Source organism: Mustela putorius, unplaced genomic scaffold, assembly GCF_011764305.1.
Source record: "Mustela putorius furo isolate JIRA1106 unplaced genomic scaffold, ASM1176430v1.1 tig00000765_pilon_pilon_pilon, whole genome shotgun sequence".
Lineage (NCBI taxonomy): Eukaryota > Metazoa > Chordata > Mammalia > Carnivora > Mustelidae > Mustela > Mustela putorius.
In genome coordinates, this window is record NW_025421470.1 from 2,487,783 (window position 1) to 2,515,763 (window position 27,981).

General features: G+C 49.7%; 1 protein-coding gene across 14 annotated transcripts in view; it reads left to right on the top strand.

Moving 5' to 3' along the window:
* Positions 1–24,418, top strand: part of LOC101683404 (heat shock transcription factor 2 binding protein) — a 106,287-nt gene extending 81,869 nt beyond the window's left edge. For 10 of the 14 annotated variants that reach the window (XM_045084379.1, XM_045084376.1, XM_045084381.1 and 7 more), the window contains 2 exons: positions 16,057–16,117; positions 23,680–24,418. In XM_045084379.1, the coding sequence (XP_044940314.1) occupies positions 16,057–16,117; positions 23,680–23,881 (263 nt within the window). In that variant the 3' untranslated portion in view covers positions 23,882–24,418. The remainder of the gene's footprint in view (positions 1–16,056; positions 16,118–23,679) is intronic. The other 4 variants (XM_045084383.1, XM_045084384.1, XM_045084388.1 and 1 more) reach the window with 1 other exon arrangement.
* Positions 24,419–27,981: the final 3,563 nt, after the last annotated feature.

Genomic DNA, 27,981 nt, shown 5'->3' on the forward strand with positions numbered 1-27,981 from the left:
ACTGCCGTGACGTGTGTGGAAGCGCCGGGAGCGCCCGCGGTGTGGACCACCGTCCCCTGGGGAAGCCGCCGGCCTCCGGGGGCGGTACCGCGGTTGTCCTGCGGCAGTCGGCAGTCCGCGGCCGCTCCTCCCACCTTGCTGCCGGACACACGCGGCGTTCTCTCCAGTTCCGAAGGGGTCCAGAGCCCGGAGGACGGGCACATCTCCTCGGCAGGCTTCGGACTCCTCCAAGGAAACACGCAGGCCCCACGCTCAGTTGGGAAGGCCGGGACCGCCGCCCCGAAGAGAGCGAGGCGCACACTCATGCGAAGAGGCCTTGTGTGTCCGTGAGCTCTGGCCTTTGTGGCCGACGGCCCGTGGCCAGCATCGTGGTATAGATACACGGCAGCATTTGAAAACCACCAAACGCTGGAGGTCCGGCCGCTCTGAGTTCCAGTTGTTAAAGCAGAAGCCGATAGGAACATTCTGTTTTACGGGCATAGCGGGAACTCCGTTCGAGCCGGGAAGACAGGGAGGGCCTCGCGCTCCTGCGTTTCTGCTGCCCCCTGGTCTGCAAGTAGAGGCAGCGAGAGGCCGCCGGAGCTGTGCGTGTGTGCCGGCTGGTCTGGCTCTCCTCGGCAGCCCTCAGCGGGAGAGGAGCGGCAGCGGCTCGGATCGGGGCACGTTGCAGCGGTCCCCAGGGTGAGGCGAGGCAGTGGGGACCGAGGTCTGTCCGGTGCATTACTGGCTTGGCCCCCAGTGCTTGTATCTGCGGGATCCTCGAGCGATGGGTGTGCGTCTGTCGGGCTGCAGGGGGCTGGAGAACCGGTGCTCTCGAGGTGAGGACCCGACTGGCGCATCTGTGGGGTGTCTCAGAGCCGTCTGCCGGGGTGTGCTGGCTGACCGATAGGGCCGGATTAGTTTCTGTCACATCCCCTTGCGGACTAGATCAATGGCTTGAAAGCGCATGACTGTGCCCGCAGCGTTCCCCAGGGGAAGGCTTGCTGACGGCGGTTTGCTAAGAAGGCTGCCCGGCCCACGGTCTGCGCCTCCTCCCTTCGCGGCTCAGAATGATCCGGATGCTGGAAAGCTGCCTCGGCGTATTCTCCGCGCAGAAGCTGAGGTTTGCAGTCCTAATGGAGTCCTTGATCTCCGGGCAGTGACTGCTGGTGATAAGACCCTTTTGTCCCCATCCAGAGCACCTTCCTCATTTCTGACTCCAGTAAACCAAACTACTCATCGCAGAGTTGCCTCAAAAGCATGGGAACGGGAGGGAAGGACAGGCAGAGCGTGCGGGCAGAGGACCTGAGAAGCCAGTGGCGTCTCCTTTGTCCCTCAGCTCAGTGTTTGGCTCCAGCGGTAGGCCCATGTCCTGTGCCTTCCGAGCACAGTCCTCGGCACTGCCTGTCTGCGACCTCTTGCCCTGCAGGAGCCCAGACAGCGTGGCAGTCGCACGGTCCGCCTCACCAGGGAGGTCGTCTGCCCCGTTCCTGAATCACACGCAGCCGTGATGTGTGGTTCGGGGCCCATGGTTTCCCGTCGGCCTCTGTCCGATGAATGAAGGAGCCCGGTCGGGCCGCGGGGGCCGCAGCACGGCTTCCGACCTTGCCGTGCGGTTGCGGTTCGGTTCCCCCGCGTACGTTTGGAGGACGTGGGTTTGCCTCGTTTCACCCCGAGCCGCCAGCCGGTGCCCCGCTCTGCATATTGCCGGCTGGTCTGTGGTGTGCGTGAGTGTGCAGGAGCCCCGCACCCGTGCACTGGGCTGTGGTTGCCCACCCATCTGTCGTGTGGAGCAGCGGCTTTCAGAAAAAGCTAGTTCTAGGACCGCAGTGCCCGCAAGGCGGGGAGTCAGGATCAAACCCAGCTTTGCTCACCCATGCGGGAGTGTGGCCAGTGACTTCCCGGGAAGATGCTCACTGTTAGGTTCTCTGCGGATTCATTTCATTTTCCCTGCATACCCGTGAGCCCACGAGGAGCCAGGTGCGCTGCTGGTGTCCTGGGAGGGGAGGGCTGGGCGTCGGGGCTGCTCTAGTGCGGGGTGGCTGGGCCAGAGCAGAAGCGAGGCGGAGGGCCGGAGGGGCTGCAGGGCTGGGGATGGCAGGAGCGCCGAGCGTAGCAGCAGACGATGGGAGGGAGCGAGCCAGCTTGGGCGAGAGGCAGCCCCCGCCCGAGCAGAGGACTGTCTGTGAGCGCATTTAAGACAGGAGTGGCCCAGAGCTTCACGGGGTAGGAGAGACTTCGTGGGTCTTCGAGGGTCTGCATTTGTATCAGGGGACCTCTTGAGCATCCCTGGTTGTTTGCAGTGAAGAATGTGTTGGTGCACGAATATGTGTGGATTTACTACAAAGCGAAATGATTACCCACGACTGATCAAGCATGCAACGTAATGTTTATAAAGCATTTCTGACCTCTGGGGACCTCTGACACCATGTATCTGCTTTGTGACACCACCGTACTCTGTGATACAGTGTGTGGCACCTGTTCTCATTTAGATCGGCTTATTTAATTTCCAAATATTTGAAGATTTTCCAGACATTTTTATTGATTTTTTTTTAAAGATTTTATTTATTTATTTGACAGAGAGAGATCACAAGTAGGCAGAGCAGCAGGCAGAGAGAGAGAGAGGAGGAAGCAGGCTCCCCGCTTGAGCAGAGAGCCCGATGTGGGACTCGATCCCAGGACCCTGAGATCATAACCTGAGTCGAAGGCAGAGGCTCAACCCACTGAGCCACCCAGGCACCCCATTTTATTGATTTTTTTTAAAGTAGGCTCCTCACCCAGTGTGGAGCCCAACGCAGGGCTTGAACTCATGACCTTGAAATTCAGGCCCGAGCTGAGATCAAGGGTCGGACAATCGAGTCACCATGTGACTTGAATTCTGATTTATTTCTGCTGTGGTTAGAGAACATACTGTGTATGATTCTAATCCTCCTAAATTCACTGAGATGTTTTCTAGCCCCAAGTGTCGTCTGTCTTGCAGATGTTCCTCATGTACTTGAAAAGATCGTGTGTTCTTCTGTCGTTGGGTGACGTGTCGTACTTTGAAGGTGGTTGAAGCTGCTGCTGAGGTTTCTCTGTCCTTCCTGGTTTTCTGTCTCCATATCCTGTCAGTTATCAGGGAGGTCAAATCTGTGGCCATCTCTGTGGATTCCGTGTTCCTTTCGCTCCTGTCAGTTTTCACCCTGTGTGTTTTGCAGCTGTGTTAGTAGGCGCGCGCATGTGTAGGGCCGTCCTGTCCGCTTAAGGAATGGACTCCTTGATCGTTCCGCAGTGTCCTTCCTTGTCCCTGGCCGTGATCCCTCTGAATTCTCCTTTGCTGAGGTCCGTACAGCCACTGCAACTTCCTTCTGATTAGTAACATTTATCTACTTATGGGGATGTATGTACAAAATACACATATAAGATACACAACATATATTAAAAGTATATGTACATCAAAAGCATATTTCCATTTTTGTAACCTACCCTGCATTTATATTTAATGAGTCTTCCTTTAAGGTGTTGACCTTAAAAATAAAACTGCCAGTTAACTTACCAACCAAAATGGGTTTATTTGGGGATAACAGAGAATTGTAGCCTAGTTAAGGCAACACCGTGGACAGGTCAGGAGAACAGAGCAGAGGAGCCTGTTTTGTTTTGTTTTAAAGATTTTATTTATTTACTTGACAGAGAGAGATCACAAGGAGGCAGAGAGGCAGGCAGAGAGAGGGAAGCAGGCTCCCTCCTGAGCAGAGAACCCAATGTGGGACTCGATCCCAGGACCCTGAGATCATGACCTGAGCCGAAGGCAGCGGCTTAACCCCCTGAGCCCCCCAGCGCCCCGAGGAGGCTGTTTTATAGAGGAGGGGCTGGGCTGTGTGGACAGAAAGCACTGCAGCCAGTGGGAGTTCCGGTCCCATTCCTCGCCCGCCGCTTACACGCTACTCTGCGCTCCGTACAGACTCTGCGGTGGCCGCGTGCTCTTGGTTGCTGACAAGGAAGTCGAGGCTCAGAGAACGCAACTGCCTTGTCGCAGCCTGACACTTTGGAAGGACCGCAGCTGCTGTTCGCGTCCTGGCCTTCGGCCTGCGGACCCTCTGCCGAGCTCGTGTGTTTTCTGCTGGGCCATGCTGTCTATAACTCCCCCGACACGGAATGTGGACTATAAAAATGACATGTTGCCTTCATCTAATAGGCTACACCCTTCTGAGACTTCCGTGTCTGCCAGGGGTGTTTCTGTTATGCTCACTGGCATCTGCTTATTTTACTGTGTTTTGGCGTGTGTTGAAGTGGGACTAGCTCGGTTGTGGTGCAGCCTCTGCCCGTGTACCGGAGCGGAGCCGTCTGCCGCCCAAGAGTATTTTAGAAAAGGAGCAAATTCCTACTTGGGCTAAGTAACACCTTCCCCCCTTCCCTCTGTGTGTGATCTGTTGTCTAAAGTGTCACGTTGAAAAAGTCGAGGAGTGATTTTGGAAAGAGGGAAGCGAGGAATCTGTTGCTGGAGTGTGATTCCGAAGCAGATGAGCTCGCGGAAGAAGCCAAGATGTTCACATCCGTTACGAGGGCATGTTAATTCAGAAAGGTTGAAGTTTTAATATCTCTTTGGATTTTTAAAGAAAAACTTAAACAAAGTAGCTACTGCATAAAGTTCTGCCAGTCCACGTCCTCGTCATCTATCTAATGGTTGATGCGTTAGGCTCCCAGACTGTCAAAACCCACTTGAAGGCGCTGTCTGGGGAGCCTTTCCAGATGCCCGTCTTCATGTCTGATCGTTCCTTCTAGAGTATTCCGTGCTAAGTATTACAAGCGGGTCATATTTGCACTTTCTGCTTTCTTGCTTGTTAGTGGCCGGGAGCTATTCTAATTTAAGAAAAAAATCTCTAGGTCAGAGAGACTAGATAGAGGGTGTATTTCTTTGTCTCCCATGAAGTACATGGGCTCATGTTGGGCTCAGCGTCCCGTCTGTAGTCCCTGCTGTCGAGCTGCGGGTTTACCTGTCCCCACGGTGGCTAGTGCCCAGGCCCGGGTGCCCTGCAGCTCCCGGCCCTCGGGGAGCTCACTTAGAACAGGCGGTCACCGAGCTCCGGGCCGTCCTCACAGTCGCTGGCTCAGAAGTGAGCAAGACGGAACTCCTCCCCGGGCAGTCTACACGCGGGTGGAGAGACGTGACGACACAGAATGGCGTATGTCATGCGATGTGGATGATGGCGGGGCAGCACCAGGGGCTGGCGGGGGACGGCGGGGGCTGCTTTCCAGGCATCTGAGCGAGGCCCGCGTGAGCCGAAGGGCAGCCCCGCGGAGGTGTGAGAGCAGAGCCGCGCCGGCCGAGGACGGGCACGAAGGCCGGGTGGCAGGCCCGGGCCGTGAGAACGTGGGAGTGGAAGAGGCTGGCGAGGGCTGGGGAGCGTCAGGAGAGCCAGCAGGAGCTGGGAAACTGCCGTCAGACGAGGGCCGGCCCCTGCTCCGAGCACTGCCCCAGGTCTTCACGGCTGTCTCCAGACCTTGACCGTCTCAGCGCAGGGGGAAGGGGTGGGGGGAGCGCAAAGAAGCGAGGCGGGGGGGGGAGGAAACCAGGAGGACGTGGTGCCCAAAGCAGCACTGCCTGCGCCACGCGCTCCCGCGCTACCAAGCCGTGGTCGGCGGTGGGCTGGGGAGGCAGGGGCTCAGCTGTGTGGGGGTGGGTGGTCGGGGGCCTAAAGCCCAGCCTCAAGGTTCCTCCCTTGGTCCGTGGTGCGTGGACGAAGGTCAGATACGCTGCCGGCTCGGTGTGGCCTGACCGTGCGAGGACACACTCAGCATTGGACGCCTACCAACGGCGTGGGGTTGAACCTGAGGCGGTGACACTGATGTCCGCGTGTGGCTCACGGATGGGCTCTGCAGGCGGTCTCAGGAGAGGCCCCGACGATGTTCTGCACAGCGGCCGTGTCGCCGACTCTTTGGTGGCAGGGCAGGAACTCAGTGGAAGGGCTCCTCTCACCAGCGGCAGTGCCCGGAAGCCCCCCACCCCGGCTGTTTCTGCTTCCCACGCGGACCCCTGGCGGGACGCTGCAGGCTGCAGAGCCCTTTCCTGGGGCAGCGGCACAGGCGGCTGCCGACCCCCGCCCTCCCCCGCCGGAGCCAGCTGTTGACCGGGTGACCGTTTGCTTCCGTTTGGATAAGTTTCATTTAGTAGATGGTGATTTTGTGAGTTAAAAATAAAATTATATTTTAATTGTTCTTGTAATTTAGCAGGATTCTGTCGTCAAACCTTTTGTAGTTGCCCTGAAGTTCCTGGGTTTGCCGGTCTCTGTGTCCTTTGCTGCAGGCGGCTTGCAGTGGGCCCCTCCCTTTCCCTGCTTGGGTGTCAAGATTATCGCTACATTCCCCAGACGTGTTGCCTTTTTGGGTTGGTTTCGTCTTTCGTCAGTTCCTTGAGTGAAGGTAGGGCTGATGTGGGGCTTATCTCCGAGTGGCCCCGGTGGCAGAAGAGCTGTGCTGCTGGCCGAGGGGCCGTTTCTAGATGGCCGACAAGATGCTTGGCCGGGATTAGACGCTACCCGTGAAAGCGAGCGCGCACCGGCCTTTATGGAAGTGCTAAATTTACTCAGACCGTTATTTTCATACGAGGCCTCCTGTGGCAGTATTAAACATCGTGAGCGTGTCTGTCTTAATGCTTGAGGCTCAGTAACGTGTCCTGGTTAGGGAATGAGAGAATCAGGCTTGGTTGGTCTGTGAAGACGGGTTTTGGTTTTATTTTAATGGGGTTTTTGTCTTATTTTAATGGGAGTTTTTAGAAATGAATTTTCCCTCCACCACAGCACAGAAAAGTAATTTTAGAGACATCTTCTGTGGTGTTTCAGGAGTAACATGCATTTACATTTGTGTGGGAGGCACGTGGGGGCCTCCGTAACCTGGAGCCGTCAGATGTCATCGTTGGGCCCGTGGGATAGGTGGGAAGCCGTGTTCTCTCCAGAGGGGCCGGCAGGGCAAGAGTCCCAGGGCCGGAGTGTCCTGCTTTGCTGGAAGGACACCGAAGGCCGCGTGGCAAGCACGGGTCGCCTGTGGAGAGTGGGCTGTTTGTCCCCTGTGGTGTGGAAGTTGCTGTTTGTGGAATGCCAGCCCCGTGCCGAGCATCTCGGGAGACGCTTTGAGCCGTCTCCTCGTTTGGTCTTGCCGGGAACCATGTGGGTGATTTAACAACCAACGCCTAACGAGCCTGTGTTTCGGTAATTTTGCTGAGATGGCGCTGGCGAGTGGCTCTGGATGACGTGTGTCCCCTCCGTAGGCTGCTGCCCTCTGTCCTGGAGGAGGCTGCCCCCTCGCCTCAGGTTCTCGTCTGCGCGTTCAGTGTAGGGATTGGCAAAGACAAGGGCGGTCACCAGGGCAGTCAAGGAAGGGAGCCGGGTTCGTTTCATTTCAGGCCGGACTGCGGCCAGAAGGACCCTCTGAGCGTGTATGGGAGCTCGCGTGTGAGTGAGCGTGTGTGTCGGGAACACGTGTGAGAGCCTGTGTGTGTGTCGGGAGTGTGTGTGGGTGTGTGTGTGTGAGTGAGCGTGTGTGTCAGATGTGTGAGCATGTGTGAGTGTCAGCGTGTGTGTGAGTGTGTGTGTCAGGAGCATGTGTGTGAGGGTGAGTGTGTGTATCAGGAACATGTGTGAGCGTGAGCGTGTGTGTCAGGAATGTGTGTGTGCGTGAGAGCATGTGTGTGTGAGTGTGAGTGTGTTGGGAGCATGTGTGTGAGCGTGAGCGTGTGTGTGTGAGCCGTGCTTCAAGGAGCCAGTTCAGCCATCAGGAAACCCATCGGGCTCGGTCTGGTGGTTTTCCTTGTGTCCGCGTGAGCGCCTGTGCTTGGGAAGTGTGGCACGGGAGGCAGTGCCCGGGACAAGATCTGACAGGGTGTGTGGGTGTCTCGGTGACCTGTCCTTGTCCCCTCGTCCTCATTTAGCGCTGGCCTGATTCCCGGAGTGCTGTTTCGCCGCATCCTTCCTTCTCCTGCCCTGGGGGGTGGGTGTGGGGTAGCTGGAAACACCCGTCATCGTCTGGGGACCCGGGGTCCGGGGGGCCCAGTTTGGGACGCAAGGAGCTAGCGTGACGGTGATGACGAACGTGTGTGGACAAAGGGAAGGGACAGTGAGGGAGAGGCGGGCAAGGGGGTTCTCCGAGCTTCCTTCCTTCCTGTCGGGCAGCTGGGCCTGTCTCAGGGCTCCTTTCTAAGGAACCCGGGTCAGCACGTACCCGCTTCAGGGTCTGTGTTCAAAGAAACGCAATTAAGAATTCTTTATGCTTTTATTGAAATCTGGTTACATCCTGGCCTTCACAGTTTGAATTTTTCCCCAAATCCCTGCAGATAATAATAGGGAAGTTGCCTGCCACTGAGCCTGCGGCCAGCAGTCAGTCCTCCGGCCCAGCAACCGGCCCATGGGGTCGGCGGACCTGGCGGAGCCCAGCAGGTTATGGGCGTGGCGCGTTCCTTAAGCCTGCCTGCAGGCACGGCTCCTTCCAGATGCTGCAGCAGGGGACAGATGTGGCCGTGTGAGCCGAGTGCTTCTCAGAGGCGTCTGTGACAGACACCAGTGGCAGGAGAGCTCAGACCTGTGAAGGATGTCACCCAGGGAAGGCGCAGCTGACTTCGGATTTGCCGGTGGCTCTGCTCGCCCATTTCTCTCTCCCACATCCTCCGCACTCCGTGATGTGGAAACGTTTACGAAGAGATCCGCATACTGTTTCGGAGGAAGCTCGGTATGGGGCAGTGATTTCCTGTCCCTCTAAGTGCTCAGCAGGACTTCGTGAGAAGAAAACATCCCCAGAATGTCAGGAGGGGACTAACCGGGTAGAAATGTAGAAAAAAGCCAAGCAGACTGTTACTTCATTTGTTTCGAGTTGCCAGAGCTTTAAGAACGAGATAATGCTTAGGAAAATCGCGCGGGCTCACTTGTCTGATTTTCAGGACGGGCAAAGTGACTCTGTGTCTGTAGGAATCAGGACGTCAGTTGTGAAGGGCGGGGACTGACTGGAAGGGACAGGGCACGAGGGAGCTTTGTGCGGATAGAGGCGTTTTGTATCCCATCGGGATTATGGTTCAGACGGGTGTGTACACGTGTCAAAACCTTCTGAGCTGGGGACGCCTGGGTGGCTCAGTTGGTTGGACGGCTGCCTTCGGCTCAGGTGATCCCGGGGTCCCGGGATCGAGTCCTGCCTCGGGCTCCTGGCTCCACGGGGAGTCTGCGTCTCTCTCTGACCTTCTCCTCACTCATGCTCTCTCTCACTGTCTCTCTCTCAAATAAATAAATAAAATCTTAAAAAAAAAAACCACCTTCTGCGTTGTACAGGTAAGATCTGTGCAGTTGATGCAAAATTTAACTTCATTTTGACAAGACCATCCAAGAAAAATGGGAGTTTTTTCCACATAATTTTACACTCTGTAGTAATTGAGAAGCAGAGCTCATTGTACGTGTCCTTATTTTTATTCTTTTTGTTCTTTATTTTTTCTTGGCGTTCCAGGATTATTTCTTTTATCACTTTCCTCCTGTGTAGGGAGTACCCTTTAGCAGCTCTCTCTTCAGTTTATTCCTTCAGACTTAGACAAACTTCGCAGAAGAGGTGCCCATAAGATTGTACAAAGAAAGAAAACAACATTGAAAGCTGTGTGAGAAAAATGGCACGCCAGCCGCGGGAGAAAAGTAATTCAGTGATACCTGCTTCCCTGATGTTAGCGCCTTCTGGAGCCACAGACGAGTCACTGACACAGGAGATCCACGTCGGTGCCCTACTAGAGCCTCGTCTGTAGCTCTCATCAGAATCTTGACAATTTTCCTACTAATCTTCTTTCTCTGAAAACAGGTAGAACTCACAAACAATGAAATTCAGCTATTTACAGTGTACGATTCCGTCATTTTTAGTACGTTAACAGTTGTGCAAGCATGACACGGTCTATCTAATTTTAGAGCATTTTCATCACTACTAGAAATCTCCAGCCCATTAGCGGCCACTCCCGTTCTCTTCCCCCAGCCCCTGCAAACCGCGAATCTGCTTTCTCTGTCTGTGCATCTCCTTTAATCTGGGCCATTCACGAAGCTGGAATTTTGTCATTTGTGAGTTCTTTCGTTGAGTGTGTTTTCACGGGTTGTCTGTGCTGTACTGTGTGTCAGTACATCCTTCTGCTGCCGCATAATGTTCTCCTGCGTGGATACACCACAGTTGTTTGTCCACTTGTCGTGTAATGGGCACTTGGGGGACCCCCATCCTGGGCCTGTGTTGCGGCTTGTGAAGTTAGCACTGGTGAGGTGCAGCAAAGCTGCCCAGATGGCCAGCAGTGGCTCAACAGCAGGCCACGGGAGGGATTGGAAAAGAGTCCTGGAGGGGCCTATGAGGGCCGCACGGGGAGGGAGGGCAGAGTGCAGACACAGGGCAGCAGGACATGGGCTGGGTCAGGGTCTGTGGGTGAGTGCTCTGGGCTCCTGGGTGAGGGCTGGACAGAAGAGTGGGGCTCTGGGAAGTCCACGGGGCTCCATCGCAGACATACGTACGTCAGGGGAAGGTGCTGGGAGGTGGGGCGGGGCTGGTTCTCAGGGCTGCGGGAGAAGTCCTGCTGGGAACGGCATTTGCTTGTGACTCTCTGGGCTGTTTTCTAGGGCACCTGTGTGCTTGAACGCCTGCTGTCGGTTCCCAGTCCCTTCAGGCCACTTGACTGAACGGAAGGGACGGTGCAGCTGAGCTGTGGTCTCAGCGGGGACGTCACTGAGCGGGGCCGCGGTCTCAGCGGGGACGTCACTGAGCGGGGCCGCGGTCTCAGCGGGGACGTCACTGAGCGGGGCTGCGGCGAATGGTCCCAGATCCGTTTTTGTGTGGTGCCGCCTTGCTGTGAGAGTAGTCTGCTGGTGACAGAGTGTCTTAATTTTCTTTCATCTGAGGACGTCTGGTGTTCCTCTTCATTTCTGAAGGACATTTTCACTGGGTATAGGATTCTGGGTTGATGATTCTTTTCTTGTGACATGTGGGAAGTGTTGTGTCACTCTGTTCTGGTGCCTGTGGTTCCTGGTGAGGGATCCAATGTCATTGGATTGTTTTTCCTCTCATAGGCAACGTCTCAGTTCTCTCTTGCAGCTTTCAAGATTTTCTTTGTTTTCAGTTTTCAGAAGTTGGGCTATGATGTGTCTCGGCATAGATTTCTTTTTGTGTGTGTGTGATTTTATTATTTTTTTCAGTGTTCCCAGAGTCATTGTTTATGCACCACACCCCGTGCTTCACGCAATGCATAGATTTCTTGAGGTCCATCCCAATTTGAGTTTGTTCAGCTTTTTAGATCAGTAGGTTTGTGTTCTGCCGAATAGGGTAAGACTCAGCTCTTGTTTCTTAGACTATTTTCCAGCCCTGCAATGAGACAGATGTTAGATCTTCTTTATGGTCCCACTGGACCCAGGGGCTCTGTGTTTTTTTTCTCTCTGTTATTCAGGTTGGGTAATTTCTATGGTGCTATCTTCTAGTTCACTGATCCTTCCTCTGTCTGTCCCTCTTTCTCTGTCAAGTTTTTAATTTCACTTATTGTATGTTTCAGTTCTAATGTTTCCCCTTTGTTCTTCTTTATATCTTTGATTTCTTTGCTGAGATTTTTTTTTTCCATTTGCTTCCAGCAGGTTACAATAGCTCATTTAATAACTTTTATATTGGCTGCTTAAAAACTCTCGTCCAATAATCTTCATATCTACATTGTTTTTGTGTTGGAGTCAGGTGAATGCCTTCTCTCACTCTGGTTGATTCACTCATCTCCCAACTTGGTAACTGAGCCATCTTAGGAATGTTTTCTGTCTCAAGTAATAAGTCTCCCGTGATTATTTTAAAAGATAAAGTGAGTAGTTAAAGCTCAGAATTTGCTGATCTGTGGCCTGAACAGACCTAAATTCTGTGTTATGTCCCTCCTGTAGAGTACATAAAGTGATTACCTTTCACTTCGTCTGTGTTTCCTCCCAACCGGATTCTCTCTTTCACGTGTGTTGGCCTTCCTGATTCTGTCTGTGTACCCATGCTGTCCTCTCTCTTCATGTACTTCCTTGTTAGGCGGAGCATGTCCTGCCAGGTCTCCAGAGAATGGGTGTGTGGGAGACAAAGCTTCTGAGATAGTATGTGTTTGGATGATTTTTACTTTACCCTCACCTAAAATAGTCATAGTTTGGCTGGGTATAGAATCTCAGGTTAGAATTATTTTTTTAATTTCTGAATTTCTGAATTTTGAAGACTATTACTGTATCTTCTAGTATGCAGTGTTGAGCAGTTTTGACTCCTAACTCTTTGTATCTGATCTGTTTTTTCCTCTAGAAGCATATAGAATTTTGTTTCATTTTTTGAGCTGAAATTTTATGCTGATTTGACTGAGGTATTACATGTATATTTTATAATGTTGGTAGAAACTAAAAGGGCCCCTTTCAGTTTAGAAACTTAGCTCTTTTAGTTCTAGTAATCTTTTTTCAATCATTTTGAATTATTGAGTCATTACTGAGTGATTCCCTTTCTTTGTTTACTCCGTTTTCTCTTTTTGGACTATCTGTTATTTGAATGTTGAGCCTCCTATTCTAGTCTTTTCTTCTGTTCTCTGTCTCTTTGTATTTTTTTAGTACCACTTATAAAAAACTTTTTATTTTTTTAATTTCTTTTCAGTGTTCCAGAATTCATTGTTTATATACCACACCCAGTGCTCCATGCAGTACGTGCCCTCCTTAATACCCACCACCAGGCTCACCCAACCCCAACCTCCCTCCCCTCCAAAACCCTCAGTTTGTTTCTCAGAGTCCACAGTCTCTCATGGTTCATCTCCCCCTCCAATTTCCCCCAACTCACTTCTCCTCTCCATCTCCTAATGACTTCCGTGTTATTCCTTAAATGCTCCACAAGTAAGCAAGACCATATGATAGTTGACTCTCTCTGCTTGACTTATTTCACTCAGCATCATCTCCTCCAGGCCTGTCCATGTTGATACAAAAGTTGGGTATTCATCCTTTCTGATGGAGGCATCATACTCCATAGTGTATGTGGACCACATCTTCCTTATCCATTCGTCCGTTGAAGGGCATCTCGGTTTTTCCCACAGTTTGGCAACCGTGGCCATTGCTGCTATGAACACTGGGGTACAGACGGCCCTTCTTTTCATTACATCTGCATCTTTGGGGTAAACACCCAGTAGTTAGCATCACTTTTAAGAGATTTCCGCAACTTTATTTTCCATCCTTCCTATTGAGATCTTCATCTCTACTATCATGCATTTAATTTCTAACTGCCTTTTTTTGAAATTAAAAAATATAACATCTCATTCTTGAATAATGGATGATATAACTTCTTCTATCTCTTTGAGGAAGGTATTAATATTTTTTTAAATTTTTCTTCTCATTGAACACTCTTCTTTTCCTTCCTTTTGTTTCTGTTGAAAATGATGACCATCTTTTTCTCAGAGATCTGGTGATATGCGTTGTCTTCTCATGTTTAAGGGTGAGATTCATAGTACAACACCCATTCATGATAAAAACCCTCAACAAAGTAGGTCTAGAGGGAACTTACCCCAACATAATAAAGGCCATATATAAAAAACCCACAGCAAACATCATAGTGGGAAAGACTGGGAGCTTCCCCCCTGAGGTCAAGGTCAAGACAAGGATGTCTACTCTCATCACTTTTATTCAGCGTAGTGCTGGAAGTCCTAGCCACGGCAATCAGACAACACAAAGAAATAAAATCATGCAAATTGGTAAAGAAGAGGGAAGACGTTCACTATTTGCAGATGACAGGATACGCTATATAGAGAACCCCAGAGACTCTACTAAAAACACGATTGGACCTGATACATGAATTCAGTAAAGTCACAGGATACAAAAATCAGCAAAGAGAAACATGTTGCATTTGTATCCACTAATAACCAAGCAGCAGAAAGCGAAATTAAGAAAACAATCCCATTTACAGTTGTACCAAAAATAATAAAATGCCTCAGAATAAACCTAACCAAGGTGGCGAACGATCCATACTCTGAAAACTATAAAGCAGGGATGAGAGCAATTGAAGGTGACACAAAGGAATGGGAAGACATTCCGTATTCATGGATCAGGAGAACAGATACTGTTAAAATGTCCATATACCCAACGAATCTGCAGATCTAATGCAATCCCTATCAGAATGCATGTTTCACAGAACGAGAATAAACAGTCCTTAAGTTTATATGGAACCATGAAAGACCCCAAATAGCCAAAGCAACCCTGAAAATGAAAAAGCAAAACAAAACTGGAGGTTTCACAATTTCAGACTTCAATTTATATTACAGAGTTGTAGTAATCAAAATAGTATGGTACTGCCACAAAAAGAGACACAGACCAATGGAACAGAAATAAACCCACAATTATATGGTCAATTAATCTTTGACGAAGGAGGAAAGAATATGCAATAGGAAAAAGACAATTTCTTCAACAAATGGTGTTGGGAAAAGTGGACAGCTACACGCAGAGGAATGAAACTAGACCACTTTCTTATACCACACACAAAAATAAATTCAAAATATATTAAAGACCTAAATGTGAGACCTGAAAACATAGAAATCCTAGAGGAGAACACATGCAGTACTTTCTCTAACATCACCCATAGCAACATTTTTCTAGATCTATCTCCTGAAGCAAGGGAAATAAAAACAAAAATAAATAAAATAAATTTTGTCTTCAAGAAAAAAAAATTTCTGCACAGCCAAGGAAACATCAATAAAACTGAGAAACAACTTACAGAATAGGAGAAGACGTTTGCAAATGACCTATCCAACGAAGGGTTGGTATGCAAAATACATAAAGACTTGATGCAACCCAACACGGAGACCCCAGATAATCCAATTTAAAAAATGGCTGGGGGGGCGCCTGGGTGGCTCAGTGGGTCAGGACTCTGCCTGCATCTCGGGTCATGATCCCAGCTTCCTGGGGTCGAGCTCCATATCGGGCTCCCTGTTCGATGGGAGGCCTGCTTCTCCCTCTCCCACTCCTCCTCCTCGTGCTCCCTCTCTCACTGTGTCTCTCTCTGTCAGATAAATAAATAAAATCTTTAAAAAGTGGCTGGAAGACCTGAACGGGCAGTTCTCCAAAGAAGACATTGAAATGGCTAAAAGACAAATGAAAAGATGCTTAACATCAGTCATCAGCAGAGAAATGGAGATCCAAACCACAGTGAGAGCCTGCCTCACACCCGTCAGGATGACGAAAATCAACAACACGAGAAACGACAGGTGTCTGCGAGGATGCGGAGAAAGGGGAGCCTCGCGCTGCTGCCGGGAATGCGGGCTGGCGCAGCCGCTCTGGGAAACGGTACAGAGTGTCCTCAAAAGGTTAAACGGAGCTACCCCGTGACCCAGTATTTGCAGTACTGGATATTTGCCCCAAAATATAAGAGCACTAATTCAAAGGGATACGGACACCCCTATTTGAGAGCACTATTACTTACAGTGGCCAAACTGGGGAAGCAGCCCAGGTATCCAGCGACTGATCAACGGATAAAGATGTGGGGGGTGTGTGTGTGTGTGTGTGTGAGACACGTATACATACATATATATATATACATGTATATAAAGTGGAATATCACTCAGCCACCAAAAAGCATGAAGTCTTGCCACGTTGAATGATGTGGATGGAGTTACAGACAGTACCATGCTAAGCAAAAGGAGTCAGAGAAAGACAAACGCCGTATGATTTCCCTCGTGTGGAATTTAAGAAACAGAAACGAGCGAGACACACGAGCAAGGGATAAAAAAGAGGCAAATCAAGAAACAGACCCTTCCCTGAACAAACTGACGGTCAGCAGAGGGGAGGGGGGCGGCGGGACGGGTGAGATGGGCGGTGGGGATTCCAGAGTGTGCGTGAGGTGGTGAGTACCGTGCAGGAGGGCTGGGTCGCTGCACGGTGCGCCCGAAACAAGCGGGGACCGTGCGTCACCTCCGCTAGAGGGGACCGTGGGAGCGGTTTCTGCCGCCCGGACGCCCTGCTTGGGGTGCGGTCGGGAGCTGGACCGCGGTGAGAGCCGGGGCAGCTGCTCCCCGGGAACTCACGGGCCAGCACCGTTCACGCTTTCTCAGATTGGCCGCAGAGGACTCATGTAGTCTCCTGTCTGCAGGGCAGAGGCCTACGGACTCTGGAAACACAGTACGGAGGACGGGGTGTCTTCGAATTTATGGGTATGTTTTTGCAGAATTCCTGTGCTCTCCAGAGAGAGCATCCTCCTGCACTTGTGCCTGACCCTGCCCCAGACATTGTTTAGAAAGTAGATAACCAGGGGCGCCTGGGTGGCTCAGTGGGTTAAAGCCTCTGCCTTCGGCTCAGGTCATGATCTCAGGGTCCTGGGATCGAGCCACGCATCGGGCTCTCTGCTCAGCGGGGAACCTGCTTCCTCCTCTGTCTCTGTTTGGCTCTCTGCCTGCTGTGATCTCTGTCTGTCAAGTAAATGAACAAAATCTTTAGAAAATATGTATAGATAGATAGATAGATAACCAGTCCTTGAGGGGAAAAAGCAATTGCTTAGGGGAAGGGAGTAAGGAAGAGGGTCCAAAAATGTGATTTTTTCCCTTTTTTAAAGGTCAGTGTTACTGAGTTATAATTTTACGTGGGGTGAAATCCACTTACCCGTACAGAGTTCCAAGAGTTGCGACCTACGCCTCCATACATGTAAACCGAAGTTAATACCCAGGACGGTTTCATCTCCGCAGAGTATTCTCCGTGCCACGGTGGGGTCACCCCTCCTCACTCCCAGGCCTTGGCAGCTGCAGGTCTCTCTCTTCTCTCCTCCTGCGGCTTTGACATGTCCAGGGGCGCACATGCGCCGTCGTGACGGGTGCAGATTTTAGAGTCCAGCTTGTTTCTCGGCATAGTTCGAGATAGATCATGTTTTTGTGTGTATCAGTTGTTAATTTATTTTATTGCTATTTACATTTTTACTCTATAGAGATGCCATGGTCTCTTTTTATCTGTTCATCAGTTGAAAGAAGTTTGGGTTATTTCCAGATTTTCTCAACGATGAGTAAAGACACTGTGAGTAAAATATTTGAAGATATATTTAACCAAAGTAGATACATGAATGGGAAGTGAGCACGTGAAAAGATGTGTCTTTTCCAATATTTTGACAATTCTTATTGGGTGGTTTGTTTTATTATTAGTAATTATTGAGTATTTTTGAGTTTATACTCTGTATTCAGGTTTTTTTTAATAAATCAGATACATGTTTTACAAGTATTTTCTTCTGGCCTACTAGTTCATCTCTTCATTTCCTAACTATATCTTTGGAAGAGCAGATGTTTTTAATTTTGATAGCACTTACTCATTTTTTTCTTCTATGGATTGTGCTTTTGGTTTTATATCTGAGAAATTCTTACCAAACTCAAGATTACAAAGATTTTCTCTTGTTTTCTTCAGAAGTTCTTGGTGTTTTAGGTTTTACATTTAGGTCTATTGTTAATTTTCATGTAAGTTTTGTATGTGAGGCAAGGGTATGTATTCAAGTTTTCTGTTTTTACCTATGAGTGTTCAATTTTTTCCAGCACTGATTGTTGAAAAGGCTATTATTTTTCAAATTAATTAATTTTTTTTTATGGTGCAAAAGGTGCTTTAATTATAGCACAGGTCCATAGACTAGAAGACTTGCACTGGGTTTGGTGAGGAGCATCTGATTATACATACTTTTAAGTTTGTGGAGGGAGGGGCGGGGGCAGAGGTAATGTAAATTTCTAAGGAATTTCTTTCTGTTTGCTGAAAGTGGGGAGTACTAGTTCGTGAAGGTCCGGCTATATTTGTCAAGATAAGGTTGTATTTAGTCTTTTATGAAATATCTACATTAAGACAGCCATGAGTTACTTGAGGAATCCTTTTTTTTTTTTTTTAAGATTTTATTTATTCATGAGAGAGAGAGAGAGAGAGAGAGAGATCACAAGTAGGCAGAGAGGGGCGAAGCAGGCTCCCCGCTGAGCAGAGAGCCCAATGTGGGACTAGATCCCAGGACCCCGAGAAATGCAGAAATGCAGAAATGTCTGTTCATGTCCTCTGCCCATTTCTTGATTGGATTATTTGTTCTTTGGGTGTTGAGTTTGCTAAGTTCTTTATAGATTCTGGACACTAGTCCTTTATCTGATACATCATTTGCAAATATCTTCTCCCATTCTTTCAGTTGTCTTTTGATTTTGTTAACTGTTTCCTTTGCTGTGCAAAAGCTTTTGATCTTGATGAAATCCCAATAGTTCATTTTTGCCCTTGCTTCCCTTGCCTTTGGCGTTGTTCCTAGGAAGATGTTGCTGCGGCTGAGGTCGAAGAGGTTGCTGCCTGTGTTCTCCTCAAGGATTTTGATGGATTCCTTTCGCACATTGAGGTCCTTCATCCATTTTGAGTCTATTTTCGTGTGTGGTGTAAGGAAATGGTCCAATTTCATTTTTCTGCATGTGGCTGTCCAATTTTCACAACACCATTTATTGAAGAGACTGTCTTTTTTCCATTGGACATTCTTTCCTGCTTTGTCGAAGATTAGTTGACTGTAGAGTTGAGGGTCTATTTCTGGGCTCTCTATTCTGTTCCATTGATCTATGTGTCTGTTTTTGTGCCAGTACCATGCTGTCTTGATGATGACAGCTTTGTAATAGAGCTTGAAGTCCGGAATTGTGATGCCACCAACGTTGGCTTTCTTTTTCAATATCCCTTTGGCTATTCTAGGTCTTTTCTGGTTCCATATAAATTTTAGAATTATTTGTTCCATTTCTTTGAAAAAGATGGATGGTACTTTGATAGGAATTGCATTAAATGTGTAGATTGCTTTAGGTAGCATAGACATTTTCACAATATTTATTCTTCCAATCCAGGAGCATGGAACATTTTTCCATTTCTTTGTGTCTTCCTCAATTTCTTTCATGAGTACTTTATAGTTTTCTGAGTATAGATTCTGTGCCTCTTTGGTTAGGTTTATTCCTAGGTATCTTATGGTTTTGGGTGCAATTGTAAATGGGATGGACTCCTTAATTTCTCTTTCTTCTGTCTTGTTGTTGGTGTAGAGAAATGCAACTGATTTCTGTGCATTGATTTTATATCCTGACACTTTACTGAATTCCTGTATAAGTTCTAGCAGTTTTGGAGTGGAGTCTTTTGGGTTTTCCGCATATAGTATCATATCATCTGCGAAGAGTGATAATTTGACTTCTTCTTTGCCGATTTGGATGCCTTTAATTTCCTTTTGTTGTCTGATTGCTGAGGCTAGGACCTCTAGTACTATGTTGAATAGCAGTGGTGATAATGGACATCCCTGCCATGTTCCTGACCTCAGCGGAAAAGCTTTCAGTTTTTCTCCATTGAGAATGATATTTGCGGTGGGTTTTTCATAGATGGCTTTGATGATATTGAGGTATGTGTCCTCTATCCCTACACTTTGTGGAGAGTTTTGATCAGGAAGGGATGCTGTACTTTGTCAAATGCTTTTTCAGCATCTATTGAGAGTATCATATGGTTCTTGTTCTTTCTTTTATTGATGTGTTGTATCACATTGACTGATTTGCGGATGTTGAACCAACCTTGCAGCCCTGGAATAAATCCCACTTGGTCGTGGTGAATAATCCTTTTAATGTACTGTTGAATCCTATTGGCTAGTATTTTGTTGAGTATTTTCGCATCTGTGTTCATCAAGGATATTGGTCTATAGCTCTCTTTTTTGATGGGATCCTTGTCTGGTTTTGGGATCAAGGTGATGCTGGCCTCATAAAATGAGTTTGGAAGTTTTCCTTCCATTTCTATTTTTTGGAACAGTTTCAGGAGAATAGGAATTAGTTATTCTTTAAATGTTTGGTAGAATTCCCCCAGGAAGCCATCTATCTGGCCCTGGGCTTTTGTTTGTTTGGAGATTTTTTTTTTTTTTTAAAGATTTTATTTATTTATTTGACAGAGAGAGATCACAAGTAGGCAGAAAGGCAGGCAGAGAGAGAGAGAGAGGAGGAAGCAGGCTTCCTGCTGAGCAAAGAGCCCGATGTGGGACTCGATCCCAGGACCCTGAGATCATGACCTGAGCCGAAGGCAGCGGCTTAACCCACTGAGCCACCCAGGCGCCCCTGTTTGGAGATTTTTAATGACTGTTTCAATCTCCTTACTGGTTATGGGTCTGTTCAGGCTTTCTATTTCTTCCTGGTTCAGTTATGGTAGTTTATATGTTTATATGTTATGGTAGTTTATATGTTTCTAGGAATGCATCCATTTCTTCCAGGTTGTCAAATTTATTGGTGTAGAGTTGCTCATAGTATGTTCTTATAATAGTTTGTATTTCTTTGGTGTTAGTTGTGGTCTCTCCTCTTTCATTCATGATTTTATTTATTTGGGTCCTTTCTCTTTTCTTTTTGATAAGTCTGGCCAGGGGTTTATCAATTTTATTAATTCCTTCAAAGAACCAGCTCCTAGTTTTGTTGATTTGTTCTATTGTTTTTTTGGCTTCTATTTCATTGATTTCTGCTCTGATCTTTATGATTTCTCTTCTCCTGCTGGGCTTAGGGTTTCTTTCTTGTTCTTTCTCCAGCTCCTTTAGGTGTAGGGTTAGGTTGTGTACCTGAGACCTTTCTTGTTTCTTGAGAAAGGCTTGTACCATTATATATTTTCCTCTCAGGACTGCCTTTGTTGTGTCCCACAGATTTTGAACCATTGTATTTTGATTATCATTTGTTTCCATGATTTTTTTCAATTCTTCTTTAATTTCCCGGTTGACCCATTCATTCTTTAGAAGGATGCTGTTTAGTCTCCATGTATTTGGGTTCTTTCCAAACTTCCTTTTGTGGTTGAGTTCAGGCTATTTTTTTTTAATTAAAATGCATTTCTTAAAAAGAATGTAAAATGGCATTTGTATGTTTGTTGAGGTTTTATAAAACTGTGGTGTGGTCCAGTGTTTTCTAATCCTGTTTCTTCTTTCTTTCTTTCTTTTTTTAAGATTTTATTTATTTGAGAGAGAGAGCAGGAGAGGGGAGAGGTCAGAGGGAGCGGCAGACTCCCTGCCGAGCAGGAAGCCCCATGTGGGACTTGATCCTGGGACTACAAGATCGTGACCTGAGCTGATGGCTGTCACCCAACCAATGACCCCCTCAGGCTAATCCTGTTTCATTTATCTCCGATTGTCCCTTCACAATTGTCCCTTCATGGGTATCACACTGTCTTGGTAACTCTTAAGTCTTGAAATCAAGTACTCTTGAGTCTTTCACTGTTTTTCTAAACTGTTTTGGCTGTCCTAATTCCTTTCCTTTTCCAAAGAAATTTGAGAATTAGTTTGTTGATTCTACAAACAAGCTTCCTGGGACTCTGGCCAGGAGTGCGCTGGGTGTGGCAGGTTGACACAACGGTGTCGGGTCCTCTGGTCCATAAGCACGTTCTCTCTCTGCGTTTACTTACGTCATTAATTTCTTAACATCGGTGTTTTATGGTTTTTAGCATACAGATCTTGCACATATTTTGTGAGATCTATACCTAAATGTATTATGTTTTTGGTGCTATTGTGAATGATAGTCTTTTTAAAAAATTCTGTTTCCAAAGTACTGTTACTGATACCTGGATACAGTTGGTCATCGCGGGCTGACCTTGCTCAAACTCAAGTGTTCAGGGCTTCTGTGTTTTTACGGATTTTCTTTTCCTTACTTTTTAAAATCAGTAATGGGAATAACATTCAAGTTCTTAGCTCTAACTGAGAATCGATTTGCCTGTAGAGTTCTATCCTATTTTGCTGTGTCTTTTGAAGCTCTGTCATTTGGTACACACATACCTGATTGAGACTTTTCTGTCTTCTTGGTGTGTGACCGCTCTGTAATTAGGCATTGTTACCCCGTGGTCCTGGTAACATTTCCTGTTCTGAAGTCTACTTTATTTGGCAATATTGGAGAAAAATAGAAAAATATCTCTAGTTTCTTTTTTCCTCTTTTTTTGTTCACTGTTAGATTATTTTAATATTCTATTTTATGGTACTGTTGGCTTATCATTTATGCTTTAAACACTTTTTTTATGACTTGCCCTAGGGTCTACATTACAATCAGATGCGCTCTAGGAACGTACATTGGTGTTTCCCATCTATGAATCCTGTTTGGTTCAGATTCGTTTTCTAGCTGCGTCATGTCTGGGTCTGGCCCTGGATTACTTCGTCACTTCACCGTGGGCCTTTTGTTTCCCTTGCTTTGTTGTAATTTCTGATTAGATGTTGGACATTGTGTGCAGAGCAAAAGAGCAGACTTTTTCTGTAACGGGCTGAATAGTAAATATCTTTCAGGCCATATGTGGTTTCTGCTGCACATTCTTCTTCCCCCCCTTTTTAAAAAAGTGTCCCTTTAAAATGTGAAAATCACTCTTTGCTCACAGCCTGTACAGAAATGACTCGTGGGTGGCACTTGGTCTCGGGGCCGCAGTGAGCCGGCCTGTCTGCAGCAGGGGTGAGGTCAGCACGGCCGTGGACGTGGCCGTGCATCCTCTCCTGCTGGGCTGTCGGTGTGCGGTGAGACGGGTGTGGGTTTTGTTCTCGCCTTCTGTGCACAGCAGGCGTCCAAGTCTCCTCTCTTCCTCCTGCGGGGTGAGGCGAGAGCTGGGCTGCCCAAATGTCTTCCTCGGCACCTGCTCCCCCTGCGTGGCTGGCCCTCCCCTTGTGCCTGTGTTCAGGGGTCACCTTCCTTCCTCTCGCTCCTTTCCCGGCGGTGACGGCTGTTACTGGCTGCTGGGAGTTTGCTGCACTGATGCTGGGGACAAGGGGAGTTCTTTGTTTTGGGTGAACTCCTGTCCATCTGCGTCCGGGTGCCAGGGCCTTCCCAGCGATCCTCCCCCCTGTGGCAGCCACTCTCCGCTGCAGGGCTCTAGGCGGCCCATACTGGGGGGAGTTGCCATGTCCTCCCCCAGAGTAGGAGGACTCAAATGGTCCAGGCCCAGGACGTCCTGCCCTCCGTCCTGGATGGAGCGCTGCCGTCTTCACTGGGCCCTGGAGGCCCGGCTCAGCGCGGGGCCTGCGGCAGCATCCACACGCGGCAGCTCTCACCACGGACTTCCCGAGTCTGCTCTTGTGATCCACTCACTTGTTGAAAGAGTTAAGCATAGCGCTAAGAAAGAGGGATTGATTTTGAGCCTGGTTCCCATCACAGCATCTGGCTGAGAGTGGACGGACGGCACATTGAGGCTTCCCGGTCGGCAGGCGCGAGGAGCAGGACAGCCGGAGCCTCCTGGTTACGGCTGTGGCTCCGCGCCGGGCTGTTCACGCCCAGCCATGCTGCGGCGATGCTGTGGCGTGTGCCCGCCACTAAGTTCCCAGACTTGAGAGAGCCTTCCTTGGGAACAAGGTGGCACTGTGTGTCCTGCCGCCCATGACTCTGGGGGCCCTGGGGGCCCCAGGGAGCTGCTGCGCCTGTGTGGGGCTCGGGGGGACCAATGTGCTCCAAGTACAGACAGGGCAGTACCTCTTCCACAGTCTTCCGTGGGTGCAGCCGCGGCAGCTCTGCGAGCAACTTGGCAGCAGGAAGGCGCTCTTATTTTTAGTTCCGCATCTTCAGACTATCTGAGTGCGGGCGGTTTTGAGGATGGACATCACTAAATCAATGGTCATTGAGTTCTGTTGTGTCGCTCTTAGGTGCTAAGCCTTTAACTTAAGAAGTGACAGTGTCTCGGTCAGCTGGTGGTCACAGAGCCATCAGACTTGTCGTTCCGAAAGGCCGATAGACTTCGCCAGTTCCTGCAGAGTCTCATTCTAACCAGAAGCGTTCCCTCTCTTCCCCAGACCCGGACACAGAGGTGTGTCTCCACGCGCTGCGACTCGTCCAGTCTGTGGTCCTGGAGCCGGAAGTCTTCTCCAAGTCAGCCTCCGAGTTCCGGAGCTCCCTGCCCCTGCAGCGCATCGTGGCCATGGCCAAGAGCCGCAACCCGCACCTGCAGACCGTGGCCCAGGAGCTCCTGGAGGACCTCCGCGCCCTGGAGCGTGACGCATAGGAGCGCTCGGTGTGTCCCTTCCCCTCCCCCAGGCCCCCACTTTGTGTTCCGAAACCGTCACCGTGCGCCATGTGTTATAGACGGTAGAAAATGAGTGACTCGAGAGGGATGTGAATGCGTATGTATCCACACCACTTCCTCCTACAAGCGAGAGTGCCTGTGGGCAGCTGCTTGACCCGGCCAGGGGGCAGCTGTGGAAGATCCATCCTTCCGGCCAGCGAGGCCCACGCCCAGGACCTGGAGGAGGGCCGTCTTTGAGCGGCTCCCGCTGCTCAGGGGACTTCCCGAGACCTCTGGGTTCCCCTGCACGAAGGGGATGAAATAGTCACGTGCCCCGCTGGTCAGCATTTTCCTGAGATACATGTTTTGAAAAACAATTCATTCTCTCTCTAGTAGTGATAATTGATTCCCTAAAATGCAAGTTCACCTTTAAGCCTTTCGGTGAACTTGCTAGTTCAGGTGACATTGGACGTTTCAGTTCTGTTTTTTGTGCCTGTTTTACTTTTGAATAAAGAAAGCCAGAAGAGTCACTGGTGTGCACGACTCCTGTGTTCCGAAACACTGTACGCTCGCTATCAGGAAGTCGCTTATTGTGACACAGATACTTGGTCGGTGGGAAACACAGTCCTTAACGCTGTTCTGGGCATTTGTACACTCAGAAATTCCACTTTCCATACAGGAGAGATCAGGAAAAGGGGCCTCCCAACGAGCGCCCAGACCGCTGGATGAGTTCTTCAGATGATGTCTGCCGGGGTGTCCCAGGGTGCCCCCAGCTCGCAGATCCTTCTCAGCTGCGCCTGGGCCACTGGCAGAGCAATGGAAGCCGGAGCATGGAGAGGGGACGTTCCATCCGGGTCACCCTGGAGTGTCACATCCGGAAGCTCGTTTGTTCCTTTCTTGGGCTGCTTCCCTCGTAGAGATGCTGCGGGCGCTTGGGTTCGGGGTACCTCTTGGGGAGAAGGCACGTGCCACAGCCCCGGTGCTAGGAGCCTCGTCCACGTCTGTAAGCTGCGTCTGCTGTGTGGCGTGCCCCGAGAGCTTCATCTTTTCTAGCCAGGGGCGGGGAGGACAGCGCGGGTGGAGTCTCAGGGGCCGGCAGACCGGGGAACGCCGTCAGGTCTGCGGAGCCGGAAAGCCATGCCGGGAGGTGGCTTGAGACCCGTGGGTGCAGAAGTCGGTCCATCTGTGTGCGCTGGCTTGAGAGGTCTGACCGCTGGTGGGTAAAATTGAGGACACTGTGCGTTTGGACTCCTTCTAGCGTGGAATTTTCTGTTGGGGTGTTTGTTAGGGTAATGGGAATAAACACGTGTAATTCGCTTGTGCTGCCTCTAGAACGCAGAGTCTTTTCCTGCCAAAGATGGGATCGCAGCGCAGAGGGACGCAGAACTGGGCCAAAGCCCAAGTTTTGTGTAGTTTTGCTAATTAGTAGATGGATGTGATAAGTGCGCTTCTCCTCCTCCTAGTTATGAAGCGCAGTAGAGATAGCAAGATCCTCCTGGAAGCTCCTTCAGGAAGAAACGAAGGCATATGTTTCGAGCATGTATCTCCGGAAAGGTACTTACGGCCGGTTTTAAGGAATGGCTTAGCCTTTCTAATATTTCTGTGTTTCACATGAAGGTCAAGGAGACACTTGAGTTCGGGCAAATTATGACCAAAAAAGCATGTGCTTGGCAGTGTTTGGGGTGTCTTGTAAATTTAAAATCAGAAATAAAGGCAGGAAAATGGTACATGTATTTTTAAATTTATTATTTTTTAAAGGTTTATTTATTTATTTGACAGACAGAGATCACAAGTAAACAGAGAGGCAGGCAGAGAGAGAGAGAGGGGGAAGCAGGCTCCCTGCTGAGCAGAGAGCCTGATGCAGGGCTCGATCCCAGGACCCTGGGATCATGACACCCAACGACTGAGCCACCCAGGCGCCCTGTTAAATTTATTTTTTAAAGAATTCCTCTTCTAATAAGTTGAGGCTTTCTTCCTCCTTGGTGCTCAGTCTGTCTGTAAAGGCGTGGAGCCTGCCAGGCCAATAGCCAGGCCTCACGCTCCCCTGCCCTGCCCCCACGGGTGCTCAGAACTGCCCTCTTGCTCCTGGAGCTGGGGCGGCCTCGTTCCAGAGCAGACCCATGCTGCGGCTTTGAGGCTGGGTATCCTCAGCAGGGTCTGCGCATGGTGCCGGGCGGGGTGGAGGCGGCCTCATCCCGGAGGTGTACAGGGCCACATGCCTTTTACTTAGTTCGGAGGATTTTGAATTAATGAGAAGAGCAAGCAGACCACCACAAGGCCGGGGCTTGAAACCCGCCCCAGGCTGGCAGTCAGACCAGGGTCAAAGAAAGGTGTTAATGAGGTTGTAAATACGCCTGTTACCCCGGTTCTGCAGGCCTGCCATGAGCTCCGCTGCCGTGACATTAGTGGGAATGGAAAAGGTTGATGATACAAGTGCTTGTAGGCTTCCTAACTTCCTGAGAAGTCTCCAAGACAGACTTTGCCCTGTTTTCTCCTGTGATGCAGATGCGGACTCCTGGGTGTAGGTCCTGGTGTAGTGGGGGACATAGCATAGGATACAGCACCCCATAGGGAGGCTGTGGGCTCAGAAGGCGGGGCATGAACCCAGCAGAAGCTCTTTGCTCCTTTTCCAGGCCGGGCTCAGGTGGGGGGTCAAGAGACAGCCCGTACTCAGAACTCATCTGTCATGCTCACGGCTGTCCCTCTGTTCCGAGAGTGTGCGTGTTAGGAATTGTGTCCAGATGTAGACTAATCATGGAACTCAGTGGCATTACGTACATTCACGGTGTTGTGTAACCACAGCCACTGTCTATGTCCAGAACTTTCTATCATGCCAAGCAGAAACTCTGTACCCATTAAATAGGACCTCCTCACTGCTCCCGCTGTGCTCTTCCCAGCCCCTGGTGTCCTCTGTCCTGCTTCTGTCCATGGATTTGACTGCTCTACGAACCTCCTGTAAGTGGAATCGTAAAACATCTGTCCTTCTGGGTCTGGCTTGTCTTCAAGGTTTAGCCGTGTTGTGTCCTGTGTCAGTTCATCCCTTTTCATGGCGAAGTCACACTCCATTATACCTACACACGGGCACACCTCAGAGATACTGCGGACTCGTTCCAGACCCCCACAACAGAGCGGGTATGGCAGCGAAGGGACTCTCCCGTCCTGGTTTCCCTGTTACGTGTGCAGGAGCATTGTGTCGAAAGCCACAATGTCCGTGTCCTCATGATGAGATTCTTTATTGCTAGAAAATGCTCACCGTCCTCTGAGCTTTCGGGGAGTCATGATCCTTTTGCTGGTGGGAGGCTTCCCCTCGATGCTGACGGCTGCCGACAGATCGGGGTGGTGGCGGCGGCAGGCTGGAGAGGCCCCGGCAGCCTCGTAGAATCAGACGGGAATGACGCTTGCCCTTCCATGACTGATTTCTCTGCCGCATGCAACGCTGTGTGATGGCATCTGACCCACAGGAGAACTTCTCTAATCCTGCTGCTGCCGGATCGGCTAAGTGTGTCGCTGAATCGTTTGTGGCCATCCCAGCGGCCTCTACAGCATCTTCCCCAGCGGCGGATCCCCTCAGGAAACCGCTTCTTCGCTCATCCCTGAGAAGCAGCCGCTCCCCCTCTGCTCAAGTCTGACCCTGAGCATCTCAGCCCCACCTTCAGGCCCCACTTCTAATCCTAGTTTTCCAGCTGGTTCGAGCACATCTCTAGTGACCCCCCCACTGAAGTCTTGACCCCTCCGAGGTCCTCCATGAGGGCTGGAATCAACCTCTTCCCACGAAATCAGGAATGTTCTCAATGGCCTCGAGAACGGGAATCCTTCCTGGAAGGTTTCCTTTCATTTTGGCCAGGTCCATCAGAGGAATCACTGTCCACGGCCGCTGTCCCTTACGAAATGGATTTCTTAAATAATAAGACTGGAAAGTTGAAATGGCTCCTTGACCCACGGGCTGTGGGAGTGATGTTGTGACGGCAGCTGTGAAAACAGCATCACTCCCATGGTCCGTCTCCACCAGCGCTCCTGGGGGACCTGGCGCGCTGCCAGCGAATGGCCCGATTTTGAAAGGAATCTCTTTTTCTGAGCTGTAGTTCTCAGCAAT